This window comes from Emydura macquarii, unplaced genomic scaffold, assembly GCF_026122565.2.
Source record: "Emydura macquarii macquarii isolate MOO-44397 ecotype Brisbane River unplaced genomic scaffold, CSIRO-AGI_Emac_v2 contig_2393, whole genome shotgun sequence".
Classification (NCBI taxonomy): domain Eukaryota; kingdom Metazoa; phylum Chordata; order Testudines; family Chelidae; genus Emydura; species Emydura macquarii.
Window position 1 is genome coordinate 215646 of NW_027132530.1, and position 22333 is coordinate 237978.

The window sequence follows — 22333 nt, forward strand, 5'->3', positions numbered from 1 at the left end:
CACCTAAATGCCCCAACTGAGATGTGGCCCCCATTGTGCTGGGCACTGGACACACCAATAATGAGAGACTGTCCCTGCCCTGGAAAGTTTATTACAATCTAGCAGAGCAGTCAGCTCCACAGGTGCAGAGTATGGTATGGATCAGCTGCTGGCAGCTCTGGGGTTTTAAAGACAGTGACATCTAACCCTGGTCAGAGTCAGAGCAGATGAGTACTATGGGGGAAAACCCTTCCCTTCTGATATATGTTAGGCAGCAATGAGACTTGTTACCTCTTCCCCACAGTCCCGTGTCCCTGTCACTGCACGACACTCACTCGCTGTCTGGTTTTTTATTTCTCCTGTTCCCCAGACCAAGCTATGATGATGGGGAAGGTTCCCTCGTTCTCCAACAGCTCAACAGGCTACATCGCTCTCTGCCTCACTCTGCAGGCTCACGGGCTGGCGTCAGGTAGGAGCTCCAGCCTCCTCGCTGCGTTTGCTGCTGTTGCTGTTACCATCTATCTCACATCACTCCCTTGTCTGCTCACCCTGCCTGGTGTGTGCCTTTTGCTCTTTACACAATGAGCTGCAACATGGAGAAACCACAGGGCACACTTCAGTGGCCATGGTTACAACCTATACACAATCTTGTCAGGCCTTGACATTACATCCATCCTACTGCTCTGACTGGTTTCTGGCAGCTTCTAAAACACACAACACAGCGAGTACCAGTACTGGGCTCACAAACTATTTAAAGGGACACTACCCAGTTCCCCTATTCACTACCCGGACAGAAATATGTCACAAACCAGACTCTTCAGTCATGAATGAGTCCTGAATCCCAGACTCTCCAGTTATGAAGTAAGAATGCACAAGTCACTCATGCTGCACTAGACATGTGATTAGGGCTCAGCTAAACCTGGTCTCACAATGAAGATGTGAGGATATTTGCCAGCTTCATTCTGTACCCTCAGCGAAGCCCTTATAGTGACTTTCTCCACCCCCGGGGCTGGCTCCACAGCTACTCAGGCTCTGTGGTTCCCTCCTGCTATGGTTTCCATCCTGCTAATTTAACCAGCTGAATAATTCTGTCTCTGCACCGAGACATGACCTCCCCCCATTCTGTGCAGTTCCTCAGTGGTCAGTTCTCTGCCCCCTGCACTTTTCTATCTGCCACCTTCTCCCTCTCCATTACCTGACTTCTGACTTTGCCTTTAAAGCCACCATCTGCATAGTGATGATGATCTGTTTTCATATCTTTACACCTTGCAGGCCCTTACACCATCCCTACACCAGTTGGGGAGGCCCATCCGCTGAAGCAGCACAAAAGGCTTTGGTGTATCAAAAGTTTTGAGCCCCATTCAGAGATAATATGGTTAATGCATAACATTCACATAGGAACTCTGTATGACAGATAGTGCAATCACAGGCAGTATTTTGGGGACTATTGTGTTACCTTCATGAATGTTCGGTGTATTTTTGCATCTCCTTTACAAATGGTATATATCCATGCTATATGCATATTTGTGGGTGTGGGAATGTAATCTACTCCATGGGGTAGGGTTCCCCATCTCCTCCAAGAACTACAAACCATGGGGGGGTAATTACTTCTGGGACAAGTAACAGCTCCAGAGAAGTATCACTTCTGGGGAGAATTGCATAAACTGGTCAGAGCAGGTCCCAGAAGCCCAAGACAGCAACGATTTTTGGTAAATAAGATTAATTTAAACTGAACAGAGGACCAGGATCTTGGGCTACCAACAGATATGGCATGTTAACCAAGAGGACAAACCCTTAGAGAAGGGTTTGAAAGACTTTGGAATCTATTAGAATCCAGTGTTCCAGATGAGAATCCTTTGGTATAAGTGTAACATGTCTTCAGACCTTTTATTGATTTATGGTAAGTTTTCTCTGTCAGGTTTTTGTCTGTAAATGTTCTCTGCTTTGGAAGAGCTGTTTGGCTGCTGGGGTAACCGCTGGCACATACTGTCCATAACCCTTGGAGAGAAAGCAAAGTGGGGGTGTTGGACTTTAGTCAGCCCTGCTGGGAAAAATACAGTGAATTGCAGGGGGGCTGCAATCCTAAAATCCCAGTGTGGAGGGAGAGGGAGACATCTCCCTTTTAAGGGGATATTCCTTGAGCAGACCATAGAAGGAGACAGAGATGCAGCCACCTCAAGCCTGTGACTCTCTGCACTCATAAACGTCTAAGGCACTGGATGGGTACCTGGTGTTCACTCCTAACGGTCTTGTATTGTGTGTCTTATTGCTAAATTAATGCCACCGTCAGCCCCTAACTGATTTAATTTCCATTTTTCATTGTACATTTCACAGCACAGTTCACAGTGACTGGACCTGACCATCCAATCACTGCCTCTGTTGGTGGGGAGGCCGTCCTGACCTGCCGCCTCTCCCCCACGATAAGCGCTGAGAACATGGAGGTGAGATGGTTCCGATCCAAGTACTCTCCGTTTGTGCACCTGTACCGTGATGGGCAGGATCAGTATGGAGAGCAGATGCCGGAATATCGAAGGAGAACCGAGCTCTTGAAAGATGACATTGAAAATGGGAGGGTTTCTCTGAGAATACACAACATCCGACCCTCAGATGATGGGCAGTACAAGTGTTTTTTTCAGTCCGGTGTCTTCTATGAAGAAGCTTTATTGGGACTGAAGGTGGCAGGTCAGTAACTTGTTCTGATGCTTTGATGTCTTAAACAGGGTAATAAATGAAGTCAGAGAGTTCATAGTGAGATGACACCTGATTTTTCTCATTATGGCCAGGTAGTACCTCTGCTCTAGTTCAGGTTGATTCTAGTTTACTGTTTAACACCCAGTTTGTCTAAGTGCTCTAAAAAACACATGCATGCTCAGAGTGTCTTGAAAATTGCTGTGCCTCTTTGGAGTTTGAGGTAGGGTTAGTGGCCCAAATTTGAGGTCATTAGAGCAAGGAGTTAATGAGATACACAAACATCCCTAAACAATCAGTTGATATTAACACATTGTGTTTCTTATATCATTTTGTGCACACCTGGAGCCAAACAATGGCTCTGTTCCTCTCCAAACTGATGTCACCAGCTGGGATTGATCTCGGCTGGTATCTGGCCCACACAGGATAACAGTGGTTGATACACAGGCTCCTGTAGCCCAGAATCGGTTTAAGAGTGGGAGAAATGAGGAATTCTCTCCCCCGAACCAAGACAAGTAAAGGCAGGAGGCCTGTCACCTGAAAGTGTTGTCAGAGAGATCAGAAAGGGGACAGAGGTTCAGCTAGTTCTGTAACCATGACATGAGGTTCAGGTCAGGTGTAGCAAACACCTTGTCTACACTCAAACACTGAGCCTGCTCTACACAAACCCCCCTGACTTGCAAAATGTTACCATCCCATCACCCTTGCCCCTGGGATTCTTTTTGAGACATTGCCTTCACTTACCCCTCACCAACTCCTGGAGATCACTGTCATGTCTGCCACCAGGAGACATGGGAGAATCCCCATGGCAAGATGACACCCATATGCACTTCTACTGACACAATCTACAGAACTCAGCAGTGAAATGAGGAATACATGGTGCCTCAAGGCACACCGGTACCTCTCCTTATGTTACAGAGGCAGCTCTGCTAATCTGTTCCAAGTAATTCCTCTACCATTCAATACAGCTACACTGGACATAGTGAAGGCAGTTGGATTGCATGCTGATAAATTCAACTCTGCAAAACACAACATGAACAATAGCATGTTCTCATAATCCTTCCTCATGGCTATTTATTATGGTGCCAGCCTTACTGAACCATAGCCAGCCCCTATTGCCAGCTCCAGGAGGTGGAGTTAGGGTTGCATTGAGGGGGCAGTGTGTACCTTCACTTTGTATCTCTTGGTTTTCAGAAATTTAAATGTAATCACTCTCTACATTTTGGAAAGATACAAGGCAATGCTGGGCAACCATAATTCTGCACTGACAAATACATTGTGGCAATAAAGATGCTTCTAAAAGTAGCTTTGTAAGTGAAAATAGTGGAAGAGTGTAGCCTCCCTGCATCCCAGTTAAGCAGTACATAGCTCCTTCAAGTAGTTCTTCTTGCACAAATTTTTGTACCTTTTGCACAATGTGTGTGGTGACAAACATTGCCTGTATCATAAAAGGGAAGAACCATTCCCTATTCCTGCTCAAGAAACTGAAGGGTTAACTAACAGATCCCTACAATCTTTAGAGAATATGAAGCATATGCACATATGACAGAACAACAATAAATGGGAGGCAGGGTTTCCTAGTGGAAAGTACAGTGGACTGGGAGTCAAGTGACCTAGGGTCTATTCCAGGCTTTGCTAATGAGCTGTGCATGAACTTGGGGCAAATTTCTGTGCTTCTGTTTCCTCTCTTACCCTCTGGGTGTCTTGCCCATTTGTACTGTAAACTCTTCAGGGCACAGACTGTCTCTTATGATGTGTGTAGAGTGCCCAACATAGCTGGGCTCCAAGCTCAGCTGAGGACTCTAATTGCTACTGTAATATAAACACTGATAATGAAAAATTTTGATAAATTTTTCTTTGTGTTTTTCATTATTTGAATGCACTGACAATGTTACATTCTACTTAAAACTCTTCCAGCCACTCACAACACAATAATAGTCTGCTGTGGGTTTTCACTTTTATAACCACAACAAGATCATTCCTGTTAGAAATAACTAAACAGGTTGTCCTGGTGGTGGATTGGGGAGACAGAACCCTTTATTGCCTGCTCGTTCCACCTCGACGCCAAGAGTAAGCAACGAGGGGGTTACTTTACAATCCTTTTATCCATAACAGTATGTAAAAGTATACATTTCCAGCAACTCCCCATAGACCCTTATTTGGTTACATTGACACCTATAAAATGAATATTAACAACTACAAGATGAATTCAATTATACCCACCCCTATTTGTTGTTTACAGGATTACCATACAGAGGGTAGGCACATCACCTCAAAACCTATTAATTTTACACTAACATTCTTAGAAGTAAAGATATGCTTTCTTCCCACCCTGGCCTTGTGCAGGAGTGGCAATAGTTATTTCGTTAGCCTTATCCCCTGCAAAGATGGCCAGGAAGGGAGGAAAAGAAGAGAGATAACAGACTCTAACTAGAATTTACACCAGTTAACAGAAACAAGATTTGCCCATGCCATGACCCTGTTCCCTGTAACTTAGGCCTGACCATTTGTGCAGCTTTTAACTCTTTACTCTCCTACAATTCCCTTTGGTAATATATAATTTTCACCTTTGGCCGTTTAAACTCAATTGTTGTCCATGGCCCTTGGGCATTTCCCATGAGTCTGTAAGACTCAAACCTTGCAAGTCACACACCTTCTTGGAGAGGACTCCTTACCTTGGGCTTTTTTGGTCAGAGGCTTTAGACACCCCCTCCCTTCTCTGTCTCTCCTTGGAGGGTTTTGTCCCTCTCTAGGATGATCGTTGTGAAATTTTCACACAGCCTAAGGGCCACTCTACACACAAAGTGGCACCGCAGTAATGAAATCAGTTTGAATTCACAGCTTAGTTAAGCTACAAGGATCTGGGTTCAAATTAAGATAATTTTATTTCCATCTAGCTCATCTGTAAAAAACAAAAATAAAAAAAAATGTGGCCTGGTGTAGGAGATGTAACCTTAACCCTGCCTTTCCTTAATTTCCAGTTTCTGTTTCGCTAAGCGTGTTTTCTGGCTCTCAGAGGAGTCAGTTTTCTCTTACCAACTTCCATGCTCTGAAAGGTACAAGGCATTGCCAAGGCAACCTGAATTCCCCAGTAGCAAAGATTTTTTTAGTGAATTAATTTAAGGCTTGGTCACATGCACATCTGCACTGTCTTCAATGAACTAATGCAAACCTCTGTGTGGACATTCTTAAATGGGTTTGGAAATGGCTTATACTAATTTAGCTTAAGTCGATTCCTTCGTGATTTAAGAATGCCCCCACAGGGGTTTGCTCTGGTTTATCTAAACCAGTTTAACTAAACTGGAGCAAGTTTATGCATAGAACAGCTCAGACATTAACGTTAATTCTACTGTATATCAAATAGGAATCTGGCAAATTAGCTGACCAACCACACTTATGGACTCATGTTTGATTATTATTTAATAGGAAATTACTTTTGATAATATTGTATTAAACTTTGGCTCATTACAGGGCTGTGACTGGACCACCCCTGGGGTACAATCTGGACTGTGGGACCACTGTGTCCTCTTCTACTCTCTGGATCAGGGTACCTCTCACACTGTTCTGCTAGTGACAAGGACCCCCTTCAGGCTTCACTCTCACAGTCATTGGCATGTGAAGGCACAGCCAAAGTTATATGCAGGCTCTCATGAGCTATACAGAGGGAGATACCAGAAAATCCTTCTAGCCCCAACCTTGCACCTCAGAAATGTACCACGTTATACTGCTCAAGACCTTCGCTCAAACAATGCAAACTCATTAATTAGTTCACAATTTTGTCAAAGAATAGTTGACATGCACCAGCCTTTATAACCTGAGCAGATTCCCCAAGCAGTTTAGACAAACTCACTGGTTAAGATTAAACATTAAAATAAAGTTTACTAATTACAGAAAGATAGATTTTAAGTAATTATAATTGTTAGGTATAAAGGCCAGAAATAGTTACCTAAAAATTAAAAGTAAACGCGTATTCTAAATCCTAAACTTTATCAGATTCAGTAAGATTTGAATCAAAACAGTTTTTCTCACCCTACTGGATGTTGCAGGAAGGTTACAGTTCTTAATACACAGGCTGAATTCCCTCCTCAGCTGGGACCAATCTCCTCAGTTCAAAGTCTTTGTCTTCCCAGCATTCTTGTTGCTTTCAGAGTAGGTGGGAGAGAAGAAAGGTGATCTCATGATGCCACTGTCCCTTATTTTATTCTCTCAATTCATGTCCCTGGAAAAATATTGGCCCAAACATGTCCGGGTGGGCCTTGCTGAGTCACAGACTTGAACTATCCCCATTGTATGGCGCTTACACAACTGTCTCTTATTGAATTGTAAATATCTTGTTGACAATTTCCCTGCTGGTCAATGGCTAGTATGGTCATTTAATGCCTGCCTATGTGTGGGTCATCTACTTTTTTGCCATTGGAGTTAGCTGTGGGTGTCTCCCAGAGTCACAACATATTTCAATAACAACCATATAGCAAAATCTCATAACTTCATAATCAGTAATGATATACATATTTTAACAGAACAATGAATTTCAGCAGTCTATGACCTTACAAGGCATGCTTTGTATGAAATATCACAACCATATACAAATAATGAATATGGGGGGGAGGAGGGGAGGGTTCCCAAGGTGCTACTTTGAAGTACAGTGTGTTACAGGGGCACTGCAGGATCATCACATGTTCATTTATTTCTCCTGTAGGTTTGGGCTCTGCTCCTTCCATCTCTGTGGAGGGACATCAGGACAGAGGGATTCGGATGGTGTGTCAATCATCTGGATGGTACCCAGAGACAAAGGTGGTATGGAGAGATCTCCGTGGGCAACTCTTACCATCAGCTCCTGAAACAATATCCCAAGAGTCAGATGGTCTGTATCAAACAGAGATAACCATTGTTATAACAGAAAAGTCCAACCAGAAAGTGTCCTGCTGTGTCAGGAATCCCCTACTCAACCAGGAGAGAGAGTCAACAATTTACATAGCAGGTCAGTGCTCAGACCAGGGGCACATGGATAGACTGCAGACATGGATGGAAAGTATTTATCATTGTGTCTTCTATTTACTAGCCCAAACCTTCAAGGTGCTGAGTACTTCTTGTAAAGACCTGAGCAGCCTTAAGTGCTCGTGGCAACAGGGGGAGGTCCCTGACGACTGGAAAAAAGCAAATATAGTGCCCATCTTCAAAAAAGGGAGGAAAGAGGATCCAGGGAACTACAGACCTGTCAGCCTCACCTCAATCCCTGGAAAAATCATGGAGCAGGTCCTTAAGGAATCCATTTTAAGGCACTTGGAGGAGAGGAAGGTGATCAGGAACAGTCAACATGGATTCACTAAGGGAAAGTCATGCCTGACCAACCTGATTGCTTTCTATGATGAGGTGACTGGCTCTGTGGATGTAGGGAAGGCGGTGGATGTGATATACCTTGACTTTAGCAAAGCTTTTGATACTGTCTCACACAGTATTCTTATCGGCAAGTTAAAGAAGTATGGGTTGGATGAATGGACTATAAAATGGATAGAGAACTGGCTAGAGCATAGGGCTCAACGAGTAGTGATCAATGGCTCCATGTCTAGCTGGCAACCGGTCACAAGCGGAGTGCCCCAGGGGTCGGTCCTGGGGCCGGTTTTGTTCAACATCTTTATTAATGATCTGGAGGATGGGGTAGATTGCACTCTCAGCAAGTTTGCGGACGACACTAAGCTGGGGGGAGTGGTAGATACCCTGGAGGGTAGGGATAGGATACAGAGTGACCTAAACAAACTGGAGGATTGGGCCAAAAGAAATCTAATGAGGTTCAACAAGGACAAGTGCAGAGTCCTCCACTTAGGAAGGAAGAATCCCATGCACAGCTATAGACTGGGGACCGACGAGCTGGGCAGCAGCTCTGCAGAAAAGGACCAGGGGGTAACGGTGGATAAAAAGCTGGATATGAGTCAGCAGTGTGCCCTGGTTGTCAAGAAGGCTAATGGCATATTGGGCTGCATTAGGAGGGGCATTGCCAGCAGGTCACGGGAAGTGATTATTCCCCTCTATTCGGCATTGGTGAGGCCGCATTTAGAATATTGTGTCCAGTTTTGGGCCCCCCACTACAAAAAGGATGTGGACAAGTTGGAGAGAGTGCAGCGGAGGGCAACCAAAATGATTAGGGGGCTGGAGCATAGGACTTATGAGGAGAGGCTGAGGGAACTATGCTTGTTTAGTCTGCAAAAGAGAAGAGTGAGGGGGGATTTGATAGCGGCCTTTAACTACCTGAAAGGGGGTTCTAGGGAGGATGGGGCTAGGCTGTTCTCGGTGGTGGCAGATGACAGAACAAGGAGCAACGGTCTCAAGTTGCAGGGGGAGGTCTAGGTTGGACATTAGGAAAAAGTTTTTTACTAGGAGGGTGGTGAAGCACTGGAATGGGTTACCTAGGGAGGTGGTGGAATCTCCATCCTTAGAGGTTTTTAAGGTGAGGCTTGACAAAGCCCTGGTTGGGATGATATAGCTGAGGTTAGTCCTGCTTTGAGCAGGGGGTTGGACTAGATGACCTCCTGAGGTCCCTTCCAACTCTAATATTCTATGATTCTATGATTCTATGAAGTGTCTTTGACTCCCATAGGAACTGAAGGTGTTTAGCATCTTGCAGGCTGGGAGGCCATTGGCCAGATTCTCATAACAGCTCAGTACCCAGTAATCATCATTCTTCTCAATAGGAGTGGGGAAGGGAATTTTCCTATGTTCTTGTGGTGTCATGACGGCTGCGTTGGATTTGCATGTTATCACTTTAAGAGGGGGGTGAAAGTTTTCCAAGTCCTGTTTGCAAGCTAGAAGGCTCTGTAGCAAAGCATGCAAGCAGAATCAGGGTTTGTCTACAGGAACAGTTAATTTATGGCCAGCTGGGGGTATAAATCTGTCTCACATTTGCCTCCTGCACACAAACTGGCTATATGGACGCTGCTACATGCACTAACAATTCTGTACATTTTGATCTATCCCACTTTGAAACAGGAACAGATCAAAGTGCACCAGGAATTTTTAGTGAATGGCAGCAGAGTTAGTTAGTTAGTTAGTACATAACAGGCTAGTGCAAGATAGATTTACACCCCAACTTCCTTGTTCCTATAGACAAGGCCAACTTAAAGCAAGGTAGGATGAGCTGTGCCATAGGGAGCAGCCCCTTTCTATATTGGGTGGTTCTTGTGTTTTAAGGTTCTGGATTTCTAAGAAATAAAAGATGTTACACTGCAAACTTCCAGCAAGAATATTTATGTTTCTATCTAACTTCTCTGTGTGTATGCTGTGAGCATTACAGTTTTTAATGGGGGTGAGGAAGGAAATTCTTATTTTTAAATTTTTTTTTATAAAGGCTCCAGAGGCAATTCTGGCAGTTACAGTTCAGTGAGCCTAACTTCAGTACCAGGCAAGTTGGTTGAAACTATAGTAAAGAAGAGAATTATCAGACACATAGCTGAACATGATTTGTTGGGGAAAAGTCAACACTGCTTTCATAAAGGGAAATCATGCCTCACCAATCTATTAGAATTATTTGGGGGAGGGGGAGGTCAAAAACATGTGGAAAATAGTGATCAAGTGGATAGAGTGTACTTAAAATTTCAGAAAGCCTTTGACAAGGTCCCTCACCAAAGGCTTTTAAGCAAAGTAAGCAGTCATAGGATAAGAAGGAAGGTCCTCTCATGGATCGGTAACTGTTTAAAAGACAGAAAACAAAGGGTTGGAATAAATGGTCAGTGTTTAGAATGGAGAGAGGTAAATAGTGCTGGCCCTTAGGGATCTGTATTGGGACCAGTGCTGTTCAACATATTCATAAATGATCTGGAAAAATGGATAAACAATGAGATGGCAAAATTTGCAGATGATACAAAATTTACTCAAGAAAGTTAAGTCCAAAGCAGACTGCAAAGAATTACAAAGTGATCTCATAAAACTGGGTGAGCGGACAAAAAAAGGTAGATGAAATTCAATGTTGTTAAGTGTAAAGTAATACACATTGGAAAACAAAATCTCAGCTATATACAAAGAGAGGGAAAAGTATCTTCACAGACAGGCTGGCTAACCTAGTGAGGAGGGCTTTAAACTAGGTTTTATGGGGGATGGAGACCTAAGCCCGAAGGTAAGTGGGGAAATGGGACACCACAAGGAAGCAGAAGGAGGAGGGTGCAACAGGGGAGGCCTCCTGATTCATACTGAGAAAGTAGGGCAATCGCAATCAAGTGCCTATACACAAATGCAAGAAGCCTGGAAAACAAGCAGGAGGAATTGGAAGTCCTGGCACAGTCAAGAAACTATGACATGATTGGAATAACTGAGACTCGGTGGAGTAACTCACACAACTGGAGCACTGTCGTGGATGGGTATAAACTATTCAGGAAGGACAGGCAGGAGCAAAAGGGTGGAGGAGTTGTACTGTGTGTAAGAGAGCACTATGACTGCTCTGAGTTCCAGTATAAACTGGAGATAAGCCAATTGAGAGTCTCTGGGTTACGTTTAGAAGCAAGAACAATAAGGGTGATATCGTGGTGGGTGTCTGTTATAGACCACCAGACCAGAAGGACGAGGTAAATGAGGCTTTCTTCAGTCAACTAGGGAAAGTTTCCAGTTCACAGGACATGATTCTCATGGGGGACTTCAATCACCCTGACATCTGCTGGAAGAGCAGTACAGCAGAGCACAGACAATCCAGGAAGTTTTTGGATAGTGTTGCAGACAACTTCCTGGTGCAAGTGCTGGAGCAACCAACGAGGGGCCGTTCTTCTCTTGACCTGCTGCTCACGAACAGGGAAGATTTGGTAGGGAAAGTAGAAGTGGGTGGCAACCTAGGCAGCAGTGACCATGAGATGGTCGAGTTCAGGATCCTGACAAAAGGAAGAAAGGAGAACAGCAGGATACGGACCATGGACTTCAGAAAAGCAAACTTTGACTCCCTCAGGGAGTTGATGGGCAGGATCCCCTGGGAAGCTAATATGAGGGGGAAAGGAATCCAAGAGAGCTGGCTGTATTTTAAAGAAACCTCATTGAGGGCACAGGAACAAACCATCCCGATATGCAGAAAGAATAGCAAATATGGTAGGCATCCAGCTTGGCTTAACAAAGAAGTCTTTGGTGAACTTAAACACAAAAAAGCAGCTTACAAGAAGTGGAAGCTTGGTCAGATGACTAGGGACGAGTATAAAAATACTGCTTGAACATGCAGGAATGAAATCAGGAAGGCCAAAGCACAATTAGAGTTGCAACTAGCAGGGGACGTGAAGGGGAACAAAAAGGGTTTCTACAGGTATTTTACCAACAAGAGAAAGATTAGGGAAAGTGTGGGCCCCTTACAGAATGGGGGAGGCAACCTAGTGATAAAGGATGTGGAGAAAGCTGAGGTACTCAATGCCTTTTTTGCCTCTGTCTTCACAGACAAGGTCAGCTCCCAGACTACTGCACTGGGCGGCCCAGTATGGGAAGGAGGTGAACATCCTGCAGTGCTGAAGGAACAGGTCCAAGACTATTTAGAAAGATTGGACATACATAAGTCCATGGGGCCAGATGCAATACACTCAAGGGTGCTGAGGGAGATGTCTGATGTGATTTCAGAGACATTGGCTATTATCTTTGATAGCTCGTGGCAATTAGGGGAGGTCCCTGATGACTGGAAAAAAGCAAATATAGTGCCCATCTTCAAGAAAGGGAGAAAAGAGGATCCAGGGAGCTACAGACCGGCCAGCCTCACCTCAATCCCTGGAAAAATCATGGAGCAGGTCCTCAAGGAATCCATTTTAAAGCACTTGGAAGAGAGGAAGGTCATCAGGAACAGTCAACATGGATTCACCAAGGGAAAGTCATGACTGACCAACCTGATTGTTTTCTATGAAGAGGTGACTGGCTCTGTGGATGTGGGGAAAGTGGTGGACGTGATATACCTTGACTTTAGCAAAGCTTTTGTTACGGTCTTTCACAGTATTCTTATTAGCAAGTTAAAGAAGTATGGGTTGGATGAATGGACTATAAAATGGATAGAGCACTGGCTAGAGCATAGGGTTCAACGAGTAGTGATCAATGGCTCCATGTCTAGCTGGCAGCCGATCACAAGCGGAGTGCCCTAGGGGTCAGGCCTGGGGCCGGTTTTGTTCAACATCTTCATTAATGATCTAGAGCAGCAGTTCTCAACCTTTTTTTCCTGAGTACCGCTCGGGTCAGGTACAGTCAGGTCAAGTGGTACCTGACCCAAGTACCACTCGGGGAAAAAAGACAGCGGGGGGGTCTTTCGGCGGCGGCGGGGTTTCGCGGCGGCGGCGGGGGGGACTTTCAGCAGCGGCGGGGTTACATGGGGGGAACAATGCCCTCCACCGAAACCCTGCAGCCATTTGCCCCTTTTCGGTGGCAGGGTTTCGCGGGGGTCAGTGGGTGGGGGGGAATTTTGGTGGCGGCGGGGTTTCACGGTAGCAGGGGGTGGAACTTTCGGCGGTGGATTCGGTGGCGCGGTACGGCTCGCGTATCACCCAACCTTCTTTGAAGTATCACCAGTGGTACACGTACCACTGGTTGAGAACCACTGATCTAGAGGATGGGGTAGATTGCACACTCAGCAAGTTTGCAGATGACACTAAGCTAAATACCTTAGAAGGTAAGGATTGGATACAGAAGGACCTAAACAAACTGGAGGATTGGGCCAAAAGAAATCTGATGAGGTTCAACAAGGACAAGTGCAGAGTCCTGCATTTAGGACGGAAGAATCCCATGCACAGTTACAGACTGGGGACCGACGAGCTAGGCAGCGGTTCTGCAGAAAAGGACCTGGGGGTAACAGTGGATAAGAAGCTGGATATCAGTCAGCAGTGTGCCCTGGTTGTCAAGAAGGCTAATAGCATATTGAGCTGCATTAGTAGGAGCATTGCCAGCAGATCGTGGGAAGTGATCATTCCCCTCTATTCGGCATTGGTGAGGCCGCATTTAGAATATTGTGTCCAGTTCTGGGCCCCCCACTACAAAAAGAATGTGGAAAAGTTGGAGAGAGTCCAGCGGAGGGCAACAAAAATGATTAGGGGTCTGGAGCACAAGACTTATGAGGAGAGGCTGAGGGAACTAGACTTGTTTAGTCTGCAGAAGAGAAGAATGAGGGGGATTTGATAGCAGCCTTTAACTACCTAGAATGGGGTTCCAGGGAGGATGGAGCAAGGCTGTTTTCAGTGGTGGCAGATGACAGAACAAGGAGCAACGGTCTCAAGTTGCAGGGCGGGAGGTCTAGGTTGGACATTAGGAAAAGGTTTTTCACTAGGAGGGTGGTGAAGCACTGGAATGGGTTACCTAGGGAGGTGGAGGGATCTCCATCCTTCGAGGTTTTTAAGATGCGGCTTGACAAAACCCTCGCTGAGATTATTTAGTTGAGGTTAGTCCTGCTTTGAGCAGGGGGTTGGACTAGATGACCTCCTGAGGTCCCTTCCAACTCTATGATTCTATGATTTTATGCCAAATGATCAGGTCTAACTTAGCTGTTACCATTCAAGAAAGAGATCTTGGAATCATTGTGGATAGTTCTATGAAAACATCCCCTTGATGTGCAGTGGCAGTAAAAATAACCTAACAGAATGTTAGGAACCATTAGGAAGGGGTTGATAAAAAAAACAGTAAATATCATAATGCCACTATATAAATCCATGGTAAGCCCACACCTTGAAAACTGCATGCAGTTCTGGTCACCCATCTCAAAAAGATAAATAAGAATTGGGAAGGTACAAAGAAGGGCAACAAAAATGATTAACAGTATGGAACAGCTTCCATATGAGGAGAGATTAAAAAGACTGGGACTGTTCAGCTTGGAAAAGAGATGACAAAGAGGAGATATAATAGAGGGTAATAAAATTGTGACTGGTATGAAGAAAGTGAATAAGAAAATGTTATTTACTCCATATAACACAAGAATCAGGGGTCACCCAATGAAATTAATAGGCATCAGGTTTATTATAAACAAACAAATTAACTAACTGAAGTATTTCTTCGCACAACACATACTCAGCCCATGGAACTTGATGGCAGGGGATGTTGTGAAAGCCAAAACCATAAAAGGGTTAAAAAAAGAACTAGATAAGTTCATGGAGGATAAGTCCATCAATGGCTATTAGCTAAGACAATCAGGAATGCAACCCCATGCTCTGGATGTTCCTGACCTCTGATTTCCAGAAGTTGGTAGTGCACAACATGGGATGGATCCATTGATGACTGTCTGTTCTGTCCATTTCCTCTGAAGCACCTGGAATTAGCCCCTGTCCGAAGACATGATTCTGGGATAGATGGACCATTGGTCTAACCAGTATGGCCATTTTTACATTCTTATGTTCAGATTTGTTCCCAAGTCAATGACACTTTCTCTTACAGAGCTGTTTTTCCCGAGAGTCAATGCCTGGATGGTGGCTCTGGGCGTGATCCTGGCTCTCCTGATTGTTCTCATTGCCCTGGCCAGTTACTGCTTCTGGAGGCAACACAGAGTGAAAGGTAAAGTGACAAGAGGGGAGAAAATAAATAAATAAATAATTTTATAATATATCAGAATCCCCCAGAAGGGGAATTTTATTTTAAGTGCTTTGGACTATGGAAAATTATAGCCCCGGGATAGAAATGAGGGTTGGGTGTCTGCAGATCACCCCATGCTAGAAGATGGGGCTATGGCCCATGCAGACAAACTCTGAGTTACATCAGGGGCTGCTTTGGCAGCCCAGGATCAGGAGGATGTCAGGAATGCTTATAGTCAACTTAGCTCTCATGTACCTCTAGACTGCAGGTTCCAAGCACAGAATCTCACCCTGAAAATTTAGATCATTGAGCAAATTACATAACTTTTTTTCTTAATAAGAAAGTCATGCACTTCTTTGCTTATGTAGGCTGGGACCTTCACACCCACCCCCCCCTCCTCCTCCCCCCCCTCAACTTTGGTCAGAACCCTGCTGATTTTGCTGAAAATCAGAAAACAGGATAAGAAATGGTTACTTACTGTAACTGCGGTTCTTTGACATGTGATGCTGATATGTATTCCACTTAGGTGTGTGAGCCAAGTGCATTGTGTAGGAGAATAAAGAATTAAAAGCTGGACAAGTGGTCAGGCCTAAGCTACAGGGAACGGGGTCAAGGCAAGGGCAAACCTTGTTTCTGTTAATTGGTGTGAATTTTAGTTAGAGTCTGTTATCTTTTTCTTCTTTTCCTCCCTTCCTGGCTATCTGTGCTGGGAATGAGGTTAATAAAATACCTATTGCTATTTCTGTGCAAGGCCTTGGTAGGAAGAAAACATTAATTTCCTTCCCCTCTGGCATGCCTTTACTTCAAAGAATGTTATGGATAAAAGAATTGTAAAGCAACCCCATCATTGCTCACTCACGGCGTCGAGGTGGAACAAGCAGGCAATAAAGGGTTCTGTCTCCCCAATCCACCCCCGGGACAACCTGTTTGGTTATTTCTAACACATCGGAGGTAGAAAATTTTGCCTAGTAGTACCTGTAGAAGGGCGGCATTCATTTCTCATGGCCATAGTCCTTCCCCTGACTAAATGAGGCAGCACCACCCCAATCTCTCTCAGTTCCTTCATATTTAACACCTATATACTGGATTCCAATGCAGAGAAGATAGAGAGTGGATCATGGAGTACATGTCTACATCACATCTTGAAGAACCAGTTACAGTAAGTAACCGTTTTTTCTTCTTCAAGTAGAAGCAGCCACATATTCCACTTATGTGACTCAGAAGCAATACCTTCTCCCCCCCCATCCCCTAAGAGGCAGGGGTCAGAGTCTACCTAAATTCAAGTGTGGTGGCTGGAAACAGTCAAAGAAAGTTACAGTTTTGTTGTTGTTTTGGGAAAGGGAAATAGAAACAGAAAAGCATAAAAATGAGTGACAATGAAGTAAAGTTAGAGCTGGCCAGACTGAAGGCAGAAGAAAAAGAAAAAGATCACCAGCATCAGTTAAAAGAAAATGAGACGAAACTGAAAATGAAAGAATTGACGCTGAGAGAGAAAGAGAAGACTGCTAGAATGGAGGCTGAAGCCCAAGAGCAAGAGGAAGCAGCACATAAGTGATCCATGCAGCTGCATGAGAAAACCATGGAGCTGAAAGCCAAAGAGAATGACGAGAAGGAGAAAGAGCAGAAATATCAACTGGAACTGATAGAAAAACAGAAACAGATCCCAGTGCCACCAACTCCTCTCCCCGCCCATCACTCTGAAAATCCACAACTGCAACCAGCTAGGTCCTGCATACAAAGAGACAGACTGCTTCAAGGTGTACTTCATTACTTTTGAAAAGCTGTGTGAAGTCCATGAAATTCCTGAAGACAAGACTGATTACAAAACTGTCTGGTAAAGCTTGAAATGTATTTAATGAAATGCTAACTCAGGATGCTCTAGTATTCTCTACATTTAAAGAAACTGTTTTGAAAATATTCTAAATTACTCCTGAGGTGTACAGGGTAAAATTCAGGGACCTTAAGAGGAAGGCTGACATGAGTAAAAGTGAATATGTTTACAGAATGAATGACCTAATGGGAAAATGGATCAAGGGAAAAGGCATTGAAAGTTTTGAACAATTGTTAGATCTCTTTGGTCAAAAACATTTCCTGAGTATATGTAATGATTATGTAATGCAATGTCTGTGGGATAAGTCTGTGAAATCTGTTATTGATATGGCTACTCTGGCTAGTGCCTTTGAGCAAGCCCAAGTGTAAGCCATAGAAAGAGGAGTTTAAACCCATTTCAACCCTGGGGGAAAAGGAGAGTGATTGGGAGGCTACATGCTCACCTCCCCACAATTCCTACCTCAGACCTCCTGTGAAAAGTGAAGAGTCCAGAAGGTGTTATCAGTGTAGCTCCAAGAGATCCATGCCCTAAGCTAAAAGCAACCAAGCCCTAGCCAGTGCATGTTAATGCAGCTGTCCTCAGCACAGAAACCTCTGAGGTCCTGAAGTTTACCTGACAAGTTTTGTGTGGGTTAGCTCTGCAGACTCAGATATGAAGCATATTAAGTGTCTCAGAATTAATAACAAAGAACGCACAGGATGGAAAGAAACAGGTGCACAGATTTCTCTGGTTAAACAGAGTATGGTCCTAGCCTCTGACATATTGCCTGGTGGAATGGCAGAGCTAGTGTTGATAGGAGAATGTAGGATTTTTGTGCCTTTAGCTAAAGTGCACATAGACTATGATGATTTACCAAGTGATTTAAAAGCAGGTGTACTGGATGATACTCACCCTGACATGCTTGCTGGGAATGATTTTTTTTTTTTTATGTGGCTAAGTCTGTGTGTGAGCAGAACCTGGAGAAGTGGTTTTTCATCAAAAAAGCTGGATAAGAGTCATTGCAGGCTGAAATTCCTAGGTGGAACTAGTATTCAACAGTCCAGATTGTACCCTGGAGAATGTCACAGGGAAGAACACAGATACACTGCCTGGTTCAAATGAAACTTAGAAACCACTTTGGACACAAATTTGGGTGGGATCGTAAAGTCACTTTGTCTTTGGAGAATTGCTTATAAGGAGGCTTTGCCATCAGATCCTGCAACTCAGATAGTCTCCTTGCAGATGTTATTGCTACCAGGAACACAGTCTTCTGACACAACATTAGAAAGTGACAAGATACAAGGCGCTAAAGCAGAGGTCACATTAAAGCCACTAGGACTATGCTAAGGTCCTACAGAGGAACTGGCTCTCACACTGGATGATGGAGATGAATAAGCCCCTTCAGGAATATTGCAAACATGGCATTAGAGAAAACTGATCTTCTGTGAATGAGTGGGATGAAGCACTGATATCGCCACCAGATGCACTTTCAGTGAGCTACGTGCAAGGCCGGATGACTGAAGGTGCAGCAAATGCTCCAAGACATCCTAGATACAAGCCAGCATCAGCTGAATTCCATGGGACAACGACCACAGCAAAAAACGTTTCCATTTCACCAACTAGGCCTTTCTGGTAGAGGGCTTTCTACTGTTGAAATGGACCTGTTGACCAGCCACTGAACAACACTTTTCCTTCTCATTCAAACACGAAGGAACCACGAGATGCAGGAAGTTGAGCACAGGATGCAAGGTGTGACCGTGATTCTGTGGGAGTAGATTGGGATGGAGAGGAAAGGGTATGAGAGACTGACTCCATAACGTGAAAAGGTTGGAGAAACCTCACAGCTTTGGCTATGCAAGGGCGATGAGAATGAGCTTGGCATGATCCACTCTCATCTTGAGGATGACTTGTAGGAGGATCGGGATTGGAGGAAAAGCATACAGAAGAGCCAACTGCCAATTGAGGTGGAAGGTCTCAGACAGGGAGCCCAAAATGAGACACACACACCCCCGAGAGCAGAAAAGATGTTGTGCCCTGTGGCAAATAGGTTGACTGTTGGGATGTTCCACGCTGCAAAAATGACTCTCAGAACACTGGGCTTCAGAGACCATTCATGGTTCAGGGGAAAAATCTTATTGGAGTGATGCTCTGCCACAAACTGATGTCCTCAAGACATCATTCACTTCACCCAATGTACTTCATGCTCCTTTCTACTGGCTTCATGGGCTTTGGCTTCCCTCTTTGGCTATAACAACCTCTTGGACCTCACTAGATACCCAAGTGGAGTTACTGTATTTCTTCCTTTCCATATTCTTTTGTTTCCAGGAGGTGCTACGCTCTGGTTGCTGATGTAGGCTCCAGGCTGAGACTAAAGCCTAGTCTACAGTAGAGAGTTTTATTGACAAAGTGCTGGTGTACACACTACAATCACCACAAAACCATCGACAAAACCGCCTCTTTTTTTTGACAAAATAAAACCAACTCGAACAGAGGTGTAAGGCTTTTGTCGGCAGAACTAGGGTGATGCAGTGTCAGTGTAGACACTGCGTCCTCCTCTGGAGTGATGAAATTGACAAGAAAGCGGCTGGGAGCGGGGTGAGAAGCCCCGGCTGCTGCAAGCCCTTGAGGCTGGTTCTTGTCTCCCAGCTGCAAGCCGGGACATGGGCAGGACGTGGGCAGCTGCTGCCTGGCTCCTGGCTCCAGTCTGGGATGTGGGCAGCTGCCGCCTGCCTCCCAACTGCAAGCCAGAAGCGGGAGGGATGTGGGTGGCTGCAGCCCGGCTCCAAACTGGGACCAAGCAGGATGTGGACAGCTGCAGCCTGGATCCTGGCTCCAAGCCAGGACTGGATGGGATGCGGGCAGCTGCAGCCCGGCTCCGAGCCGGGACTAGGCAGGACATGGGCGGCTGCCGCCTGGCCTCTGGCTCTCAGTTGGGACCGGGAGGGATGCAGGTGGCCGCTGCCCAACTCCCAGCTGCGAGCTTGGACCAGGAGGGACACAGCGGCTGCCGATCACCTCCCAGCTGGGACTGGGGAGGGGAGACGTTCCCGCGTGGGTCCACAGGGAGCCTGGGAGTTCTCAGCAGGGAGGTGAGGACGCACTCCACCGACCCAAGGAGATCAGTGTGGCCATCAGCCACTGCTGTAATTATGGCAGTGGCTGAAAGTTGACATATCTTATGTCGACAAATTTTTCTAGTGTACACAAAGCCTGAGGATTTTAATTTCCTTGCTTTTAGGTCTTTTTGACTCCTCTTCAGCAAGATAATGTGATATTGACTCATTTCTCTTTGCTTATTTTTAGACAAACTCCAGGCTGAGCTCAGTAAGTAACATTTCCCTCAGTATAACCCTTGTTTGACATTGTCCCTTATTCAGCATGTCTGTGTTTAGGGGAGTTCTCACCTCACTGTCTGCATTTGGTTGCAGGGTGGAGAATCGCCCAGCTCTATGCAGGTACTGTACAGATCGGTGATATTTTATCCATGGTGAGACCCCACTTCTCCTTGAGAAATCTCTGCTTCTTTCCCTGCAAAAAGCATTTTCCTTTGAAATTCAATAGGGTGGAAACAGCAGTATCACTGAGGATGGATGAAAAGGGGCAGACAGCACTCCAGGTTTATTGCAGAACAGGGACATTCTCCCTTTGGGGGAAAGCTGATTAGTGATATAATACTGTCCCCTGGTGCCACTTTTTCAGGGTGGTACCTGGGTTCTGCAGGATGGACATTCGTATCTGTCCATAATTTGCACTGAACTGCTAAGCTCTCTCTTCCCAGCAGCAGAATGTCCATGCTCAGACCAGGCTTTTGCACACAATTTCCTTCCAGGAGAACATAAACAGACAAGAGCTGTTCTGTGTCTCCATGGCTTTGGGGCAAGGAAGGCCCTGTCCCTACTGCAAGGACAGACTTTTTTTTATAACCAGCTTGTGACACTCCCCAAACTTTGTTTCAACAAATTGTGCCCACATCGCAGTTTTTCTGCCTCACAGCTATGGCTGAGCTGTGTTTGGACCTGTCATGCAGCCTGATCATGTGTGTGTGTGCTGATGCATGCTGGGAGAACATAAGCTGTATGTGTGTAAATGTATGTGAGTAAATTGAGAGGGAGGGAGAGGAGGAGGGGGTACCTTGGGGTATTTCCCCTTTCTTTTTATAGTTCTCTCCCCCCTTTGAAAGGCATCTCCAGCTGGGAGCATGGTGACAGGTAGCCTCTGTGGATGGGAACCCCATGCTGTTTCTTTGCTAAAATGTGACTCTCTCCCCAGTGGACATGACTCTGGATCCAGACACGGCTCATCCCAACCTTGTCCTGTCCAAGGATCACAAAACTGTGACATACGAAGATAAACGACAGGATTTACCTGACAATACGAAAAGATTTAATACTTATCCCATTGTCCTGGGTGCAAAGGGATTCACAGGTGGGAGGAGTTATTGGGAGGTGGAGGTGAGAGACAAAACAAATTGGACTGTGGGGGTTTGTAGGGATTCGGTGATCAGGACGGGGAAGAACAGACTCACTCCTGAGAATGGATTCTGGACTGTGTGGCTCAGGCATGGGAAATATGAGGCCTGCACCTCCTCCCATAGGACTCTCCTCCCCGTGAGTGTCAGGCCCACTCGGGTGGGGATTTCCCTGGACTACGAGGTGGGCGAGGTCTCATTTTACAATGTGACAGACGGGTCCCAGCTCTTCACTTTCACTGACACCTTATCCGGGATGCTCTGCCCTTATTTTTTTATTGGTTATAAAGAAGAGGGTAAAAACGTGGCTCCCCTGATAATCTGTCCAGTCCCAGCTCAGGCCAGAGAGAATCTGTCCTGACAGTGACACCCACAGTAGAGACTGTCCCCTCCAAGCGCTGAGCAGCCCCCAGGCCTGTTCCCATGGGGATGGCATAAAGAGCATCACTTGCCTGCCCCCCACTATCTCCTTCCCTCAGTTTCAGCATGAGGCTTGTGAGCTGGGGGAAAGTAAAGGGGCAGAGAAGGGGGTGGGGGAGCAGGCTGATGGAGAGGGATGTATGGGTGCAATGCCAAGGGTAGCTGCTGTGACTGAGGGTGGGATTAGGAGGGGGCTGCAATAGCAGGAAGGGAAGAGCCCAGATCACAAGAGAGACACTCTGGGGATGGGGTGGGATGTAATGAGAGGGGGAGGGGAGAGAGGCCACAAGGAGGAAGACCCCTAGCAGAAATAACAGGGAGGGGCTGATGAGGGGACCCCAGTGTGAAGAGGAGGAGTTCTGAGGGAGGGCAGGAGGACCCTGAGTGGGGCAAGGTAGGCAGAAGGGAGGGATCCAGAAGCAGAGAAGCCTGGAACCAGGGAAGGGAGGGATGGACCCTGCCTGCACTCTCAGTCTCTTGTT

At 45.6% G+C, this 22333-nt stretch overlaps 1 protein-coding gene across 1 annotated transcript; it reads left to right on the top strand.

The window, feature by feature from the left end:
- The first annotated feature begins 330 nt into the window (after positions 1-330).
- LOC137161877 (butyrophilin subfamily 1 member A1-like) lies at positions 331-21792 on the top strand. Its single transcript, XM_067561391.1, has 7 exons — positions 331-448; positions 2314-2661; positions 7367-7648; positions 15019-15135; positions 20267-20287; positions 20392-20418; positions 21233-21792. The coding sequence occupies exons 1-7, from the start codon at positions 358-360 to the stop codon at positions 21790-21792; spliced, it is 1446 nt and encodes a 481-aa protein (XP_067417492.1). The 5' UTR covers positions 331-357.
- The last annotated feature ends 541 nt before the right edge of the window (positions 21793-22333 follow it).